This window comes from Amphiura filiformis, chromosome 13 (genome assembly GCF_039555335.1).
Source record: "Amphiura filiformis chromosome 13, Afil_fr2py, whole genome shotgun sequence".
NCBI classification, from domain to species: domain Eukaryota; kingdom Metazoa; phylum Echinodermata; class Ophiuroidea; order Amphilepidida; family Amphiuridae; genus Amphiura; species Amphiura filiformis.
The window spans coordinates 9,094,808-9,102,978 of NC_092640.1; the positions used below are offsets into that span (position 1 = coordinate 9,094,808).

Below are 8,171 nucleotides of genomic sequence, written 5' to 3' on the forward strand. Positions count from 1 at the left end.
TTCACAGCATCTTGCGAATGGTAGTGAGCTTCACCAAAAATTGCATTGATCATTTCATAGCGAGCGTGTAGAAGAATTCAACTATCCACAGAATTAAAGGCATTTGTTGTCATACAAGCGCACCATGGATGAAGGACGCATTTGAGCGACGTACTTGATGCGCCCTGCATGTGAGTACCAAGACGCTTCAGGTGAGTCGCAGAATTGTTTTTGTTCGTCTCCGCGCACCTTCACCAAGGACCCGAATATCCCCAATTTCCCCCCATAGCTGACGGCGCGATTGTACGTGGCAGTATAGGGAGTCCCAGTTCTCCTTATCTAATTCTGTGCAAATATCACAGATATACTTTTGTAGGTCCTGTGGTTGAGTTACGTTTCAGGACTCATATCAAGGTTTAGAATAGAAGCTGAGCTATGTTCCAGATGCTGTAATATCTCAACCAAATAACTATAAATTCATGACAATTTACCCAGCAAAGAACAGCTAATTCAAGCTCTAAAATAAAACCATGTGCATTGTATGTAGTTGTAGCTTCAGTTGTTCTAAAGTTATGCAAACTAAATTACTAAGTGATACAAAATAGTGAGACGCCACTCCCTGTTTTTGGATGTCGAGGACATATATGTGACGTGTCATATCAAAAGGAGACACTTTTGGGCAGGATCGTAAATGGAGAAATAGCCAAAAATCTGCCCGGAGGTGATTTTTTCACAATTTGGGTTTGTTGCGAATTTGTGATGTTATTAATGTTTAAAATATTGTCTGAAAGTTTCAGACCGAATATAACTGGCATCTTGTATTTTTGAGACATTTTTCAAGGTAATCCTACTCTCAACATGGTCAATAATATTTTTAAAGGGCGATAGCGCAATTTCCAATTTTATAACACCATAACTTACGAACTCAATATCTTTGCTTAAGAATGTCCGATTTCATTGAGGAAAACGGCGTTGTGGAGCAAAATATCTCTATATTTAAGATATGTAAAAACCTCAAAATTGATAACCTGCCCAAAAGTGTCTCCTTTTGACATGACACGTCACATATGGCCTATTGGCCTTGTGAATTCACAGAGCTGGAAAAACCCTACATTGTACCTGTCCTGGAGAATCTAATGCGGCTGGGAATGTGCAGCAGATTTGGATAGTTGGTAGGTTTACATAAAACTGGTTCACAATTTTCTCAGAAAATTCTGACAAAAAGTTAGCATCATTTTCTTTTCAGAAATCATTGCCCAGTGCCCCAGTCTAGAACATTTGTATATTTTCAGTCTCCTTTTCATCAGATAGAACAAGTTTTCAGAATCCTGCTGCACATTGCCACCCAATCCGTAATGAACGTTGTGTTTCATGAAGGCACTGTTTTGAGCAAAGACACTTTAGACTTGAGACAGTTACAGTGTTGCCAAACCTGTGATTTGGTAGCCTAATTGGGCGACTTTTGACAATTTTTCTCCGTGACTTTTAACAATTTCGTGTTCCATAGAAACCAATGGTTAAGGAAAAATTTGGGCGACTTTTCAACATTGGCTCCCGCGACTTCCGGTAGTTCCTGCCCCATAGAAACCAATGGTAAAGAGAAAAATTGGGCGAATTTTGGATTATTTGACCCACGATTCGGGCTGAAATCTTTTGGCAACCCTGGACAGTTATCTCATTTGTCCTTTTCTTTCAGTCCTTCTCATCTTTCTTATCCTACCAGGAACAGGTAGAAAAGCAGTTTTATCTGGGTTCTGAATGATATCATTGAGTATCGCCTTCAGATGATGCACCACAGGCTTCAAATCCCACTTGGCTCTATTACCCAGCATATTCTGATCTGTCAAAAAGACGTGTTGGCACTTTGCTTGTTTCAACGATTTGATGATTGCTAGAAACAAGTCCACAAAGGCTCTCCCCAAACGCTTTTCCAACCAATCTTCGTCATTTGGGTAATGCACACATTGGTGTAGGAAGATTGTCCTGATTAAACGTGCAGACACAGGGTGAAAATCTTCCGAGTTCTCTTCATAGATGGCTTCAATGGCTGCCAGAGTTTTCTGCCGACAAGATTCAAATGTGCCTTCATCAGCTGTTGCTGCAAGAGCCTTCTCCAATGGATAGAAGCATACACACCACAGACGAGATGCATCTTCATCTGCAAAAACAAAATGACATTTGAAAATGAACAATGCATGGAAAACTTACAGAACTAAAGTATAAGAATGAGTTTTACTGCCAATATATGATTCTCTGTATTTTAAGAGTTTTCAATATTTAATGTTGAACAGAACTTTATGGCGTACTTAGTCGTATGGGGTATGAACGTTTTGACAGTATTTATTGTGGGACATTAGAGCACATCAGACATATCGAATTGCATTCTGAATACGAAGAATGTCCTGATGATATCAAATAATTTTGATTTTTTGAAATTTGCAATGTAATACACATTTTATGGCAAATCATTAATTTTTATTGATATTTTTGATATTTAACAGTACTCGAAGTAAACTTTATAAATCTGATGATTTATACTAGCTTGAAGTGTATGTAGGTGGGATGAAAAGCCAACGATCAATTGACAATTTTGACCTTTTGTATTGAAGATATGGATTTTTGTCCCAAAACACACCCAAAAAAAGCATATCTTCAATATGAAAGGTCAAAATTTTCAGTTGATCCTCGGCTTTTCCTCCCAGCTACATACACTTTAAGAATATATCATTAGATTTATAAAATTTACGCCGAGGACTGTTATATATCAAAAATGTGAAAAAATATCAAATTTTAATAATTTGTCATAAAATTTGTATTATATCGTGAATTTCAAAAAATGAAAATTATTTGATATCAGAAAGACATTCTACGTATTCAGAATGCAATTTGATGTCTGATGTGCTCTCATGTCCCACAAAAAAAACTGTCGAAATGCTTAAAACGCTCATTCCAGATCCTTTAATTGTATACCATAGAAAAGACTGACTACAACCTACTTTCTAGCCTTCCATACAGTAAAAGACAAATTCAACTGGTGGCATGGATGATTGGGTGAACTTAAAGTGAACTCAAGTGCTCCACTCAAAGGTCCATTTATTCACCAACACTCTACAGTTAGGCCATTATATTCAAATGGAAATCCCACTAAGTTCACTTAGGTGAATTAGGCCTACAGCTGTACATGTAATTGGGCTACTCTGCATGGTCACTTGCCGCTACTCGGAAAACTATGCCGCTATATTTTGCCTAATATTGGGCCACTTTTGTAATACTATTTGAATTATAATAAAAATAGTTATACTTCCCCCAAAAAAGTCCAAAGTCTAATGTACAAATGGCTCAAAATATGCTAAGGTGTCATATTATAGCCATATATTTTGACATCTTTTTTTAAAAATAATAATTATAGAAATGGAATATTTGCTAGTTTAGTGGCAAGTTTAGGTAGTAAAGACATAGCATACACAATTTAAGTAAAATCCTTTCACTCTAAATAATTTAAAAAAAAAAAAATAGCTGTAAAAATGCCTATTTTTACACTTTTATTTGTAACATGCCAAGAGACGCCTTTTTTCAACAGCTTTTAATTTTTTTATGGATCCTTATAGAAATTCATGTGACCTGTTTCCCAAAATGGTGCAGTAAACCAATCAAAAAAACAGAAAGAGGCATTATGAATTATAAGTTAACAGATCAAAAAAAGGATTTAAAAGTTTGCCTTGTGTATGTTAGGGAACAAACCAAAAGATCGATGACGTCCTATAAACAAAACTAGTTTCGTTTAGGGGGAGGGGGTAAAAATACTCGATTACGTTTGTGCAAAAACATCGGTCTGAAGAATGTGTCATTATTATTATTATCTCAAAATTTTCAACATTTCATTATTACGTTTCTGGCAGGGAGGGAGGGGTCGGCTGAGAAACGAAACTAGTTACGTTTATAGGACGTCATCGATCTTTTGGTTTGTTCCCTTACTATTGTCTATCAAACTTTTGATTGATTTTGAAGTCCCTCAGTTTTTTATAAACAAAGACTTGAAGCATAAACTAAAGGGTAAATCTATTGTAAATAACTTCATTTCTCCATATTATAATCAATTTGTAAGTGGCTGCCATCTTTTTTTTTTTATAACAATTTTAAAATTTTTCTTGAAATGTCTGTCAAATAGTAACATACGCAAGACGGTGCTGTAATTCCTGCTAAACTAGGGTGATACAGCTAATTATGCTACATGACATAGCATTTAGCTCCACCTAGCTTTGTGGCACTATCACTTTGTGAGGAGAAGCTTTTTGATGACACAATCCATTGTTAAGTGTTGTCTGTCAAACATTTGTACGCAAGTTTATACGCATAAGATTTGTATGTGTCTGTCAAAAGTAACATACGCAATATGTTTAAAAAAATTAAAAATCACTTGATGTTCGCATTATGATGATAGTTTAGAGTTTATAAAAGTATTTTAAAACATGTGAATTATAAACTGCATGTGATCTTTATTCAATTTCCCATCTTGAACTACTGTTTTTGCCAAATTATTATTCTGTATGTTACATTTGACAGACATCTTGCGTATGTTATGGCTTGACAGACACACATATTTTATTTATAACAATTTATCCTCCTTATTGTAATATTTGGACACATTTTTTTCCACAATCAGTTGCTGTATGTCCTACACCTAAATAACCACAAAATACCTTATGTAATACTTTATAAATTTTTATTTGATTGCAGAAAATCATCAAAATTGTGTCTGTCAAATATAACGTACGCAAGGACTAGAAAATTAAATTTGTGAAGTAAATGGTCTATAACTTATCTTTCTTTTAGTGTATTATGAACGATATATGTGCATACTATAATTTAAACCTGGTTGGAGACCTTTAAGAAAAGAGCTGGAAAAATAATTGTGTGTTACACTTTTATGACACCTTAGCTTATTTTGAGCCAAATTCATAGTACCATGCCATACACAGTAGGCCCTACACACATACCTTCAGGTGGTTGTGCAGCAAACACATGAAATTCCTGTCTGATGATGGATGATCTTTCCTGAGTCAACCACACATTAGATCCTCTTGTCAAGCCCCAGTCATTGATACTCTCTGGCCAACCAGGGAATTTAATTGTTGGCAGGAGGCTGATGGTGAATGTTTCACCTCCAAGAAGGAATGTCAGGGTGACGCTTGGTCCTGAAATACAAGTTTGAAAATAAATGGTTTTGTTTAAAATATTGCTTGTACATAAATTATATTCTCTTGTTGTTTTTTTGTTGTTTTTTTTTTGGGGGGGGGTCTTTTATGTACTTGATCCTAATACATATAAGAACAATCGAAATAAATTTTAATTATGCAGGATATGTCTCCATCAGTGTTTCTGAGTTGGGTAAGTGACATTTAATGACCCCGCCAAAGCCATGAGAGCTCTTGTGGAAATTCACAATTTTGAGAAAACTTGTTTGTTTTTTTAATTTGGGAGATCAAATCACAGTAAGGCAATAAAAAAAATGTTGCATTGCCTTATTTACATGAAATTTCGGATAGGGTCAGGCATTTTTTTCTTTTTAGTTTTTTTTTTCTCTTCGTATACTAACTCAATCATTTTAAACCTACAATGGCCGGTGCTTTTCCAATTCTGCATGCCATGATCCTGGATGTGTTATCGACACATGTTTTCTAATTCAACACTTTGTCGGGGAAAAAATATGACAATCGACACTCGTAATGAGATATAAAATGCTGAAAAAGGCGATAGATAAGCTTAAAATCACGCCGATATGAGTTACAATTGGCGACTTCCTGGCTTCCTTCCTAAAAAAGCCTGGATGCCTGGTTAATATAAGCCTTGTTCCCATATCCTTTAAATGAATAAATTTGTTTTTCGTTAGATTATTTGGATATGATTCACACCCTATGTTATTTTTTTTGTACGTCCACTGGCTGTCGATGTCTGATGCACATTCATCCTAGACTAGTATCTAGCTGAGATCAGCTCTTAAGGATTACTGAACCAAGAACCAAGAACTTCCGGTGCAAACCTACTTCCAGGTTCATTCTACTTTCGGGCTCAGGTCAACTTTGGCAGGTAATTTTTGACTTTCAGATGAAAACATGATTTAGAGGTTAATAACTGCGCATCGGTTATTTGGAGGCATTGTGAAAAATCTAAACATTTTGCCTTTGGAACCGAGGATATTCCGAGGTCCAAAGCAAAATGTTTAGATTTTTCACAATGCCCGACATATAACCGATGCAAAGTTATTAACCTCATTCATAACCGTCACTTTGATCGTCTAACTTTACAAAATAACACAAAATTTTCCTCAAAAGTTTGTAAAAATAAACAATTTTTACATCTTCCCTTTCCCAAAATTGATCAGGCTAAAACAAAACGACCAATAACAAAAGTGCGTATCAGAATCTGTGCAAATATGTTAGCGCGCAATCCAAATCGGCAGCCAGCGCTAGCAGCAAGCAGTTCGTTGGACGCTGTCTGGCATACGCAGAAGTCAATTGTGTGCGACATTGGAACAATTACGCACTGTGCGGTCAATTGTGAGATATTAATGACCTCGATTTGCATTCGCGTTTTCACAAATAACAAAATATGATTGGATCGCACGCATCGCGTTTATTAATGAGGTTATAAATGTACGTTAAACTTTTTTTCAAGCATGTCAGTGACATATCGTTTGTGTATCTATACTACAATATATCCAGTGTACCGGTACCAACATGTCGGAAGTCTTACGAATTTTCCGACTATCGACATGTCAACAGTCGATTTTACAGATATTAATACATATGCCAGGGTCAGAAAGATCTTTTTGGATTCTCCCAGTGGAATTTTGCCATTGGCATTAAAAATGAAATCGAAATAAATTCATGAATTTGAAGCCCCGGGTTTGATGAATAATGAAGCTACCTTGTTTTTCAACTTCAACTTGATAGACAGTTGGTTCCCTTTCCCACCAGCATTCTTCCTCAAGTTTATCCACAGCCTGCTGTACAAGCTCCTTAAACACTTCCAAAACTCTCACAGGTGACAGATAAGCATGGGTCACAAAACTCTCTTGAACTGTTGATAAAACACAATCGTCCCTTTTGCTGCACAAATCGTGAGTAAATGTTAAATTTGGGTCAGCTACAACAAATCCAAATCCAGGCAGAGGGTCTATGTATGGATTATCACACGTACATGAATCAATGTACGAGCTTGTAAGACCAAATTCACTCTTTTTAGTGAGGATTTTTGGAGTTAAAATATTAGGCAACGGAACCAAAATATCGAATGTGAATTCATCAGTGTGTGTGATTCCGACGTAGCAACCGCTAGCGTCTATCGGGTCCACGTAGAAACGATCGTCAAAACCACCGATTTCATGAACTATAGGATTCACTGCTCGTCTTATTATTCTCTCATGAGTTCTGCTAATTTCTCTCCTTCTTGGTATGGCTGTGTATTCTAAGAAATCGTTTAAATTTTGTGTTAAACTTGGACTTTGTTTTTTTCTATCTTCCTCAGCAGTAGCGGCCATTTTGCGTATTTACCTGCGAAGCATGCTGGGATAGCCGGAAGTCAAGCAATTAATTCATGCACTCTGCCAGGTGGTGTATGACGTGCAGTCCCTAAATTCAGTAAATTTTCATCGTCAACCGTGTAATTGAATGGGATTATTTTGAAATTTTAAAACGCTTGAAATATCACAAACAAATAGGCCTATATTGATAAATAATATAAATACAAGCTAAAACCGTCGGGGTTCGATAATGAACCCCACAAAACTAACCGAGCATATGGAAAATGCCATACGGCCGGGCGGTTTCACGAGTTGCCGGCTCGATCATGTCATCCGCCGCCTGCACTCTGCCAACCAGCTGTCCCTTTGCCAGGTTTTTGACACACGCGACCGAAATGATTTGTTTGTACCGGGTATTCCCCGGCTCAATTAAATGGTCGTATTCATTTCCGGGAGGTTAAATCTTTCAATGTGTGTGTTCGTGTCCGTAGCTCCAGCATACTATATTTATAAGCACTAAGCACAGCAGAGAGGTAAGCTTATTTAATTTTTTTGCGGCCAGAACGAGCTTATCATTTTTCGCGGAGGCAATTGCAATTTGGAACAGGTTCCCTGTTGTGCCTGTACCCGACGACGACAGTAAAAGTTTGACCAGCCAGAAGCCCCAACT

At 36.7% G+C, this 8,171-nt stretch overlaps 1 protein-coding gene across 1 annotated transcript; it reads right to left on the reverse strand.

Moving 5' to 3' along the window:
• Positions 1 to 1,281: 1,281 nt before the first annotated feature.
• On the reverse strand, positions 1,282 to 7,534 carry LOC140167964 (protein mab-21-like). Its single transcript, XM_072191249.1, has 3 exons — positions 6,907 to 7,534; positions 4,977 to 5,174; positions 1,282 to 2,137 (listed from the first exon to the last, which is right to left on the reverse strand). Exons 1-3 carry the CDS (start codon positions 7,517 to 7,519, stop codon positions 1,650 to 1,652), a joined length of 1,299 nt encoding a protein of 432 aa, XP_072047350.1. The 5' UTR covers positions 7,520 to 7,534; the 3' UTR covers positions 1,282 to 1,649.
• Positions 7,535 to 8,171: the final 637 nt, after the last annotated feature.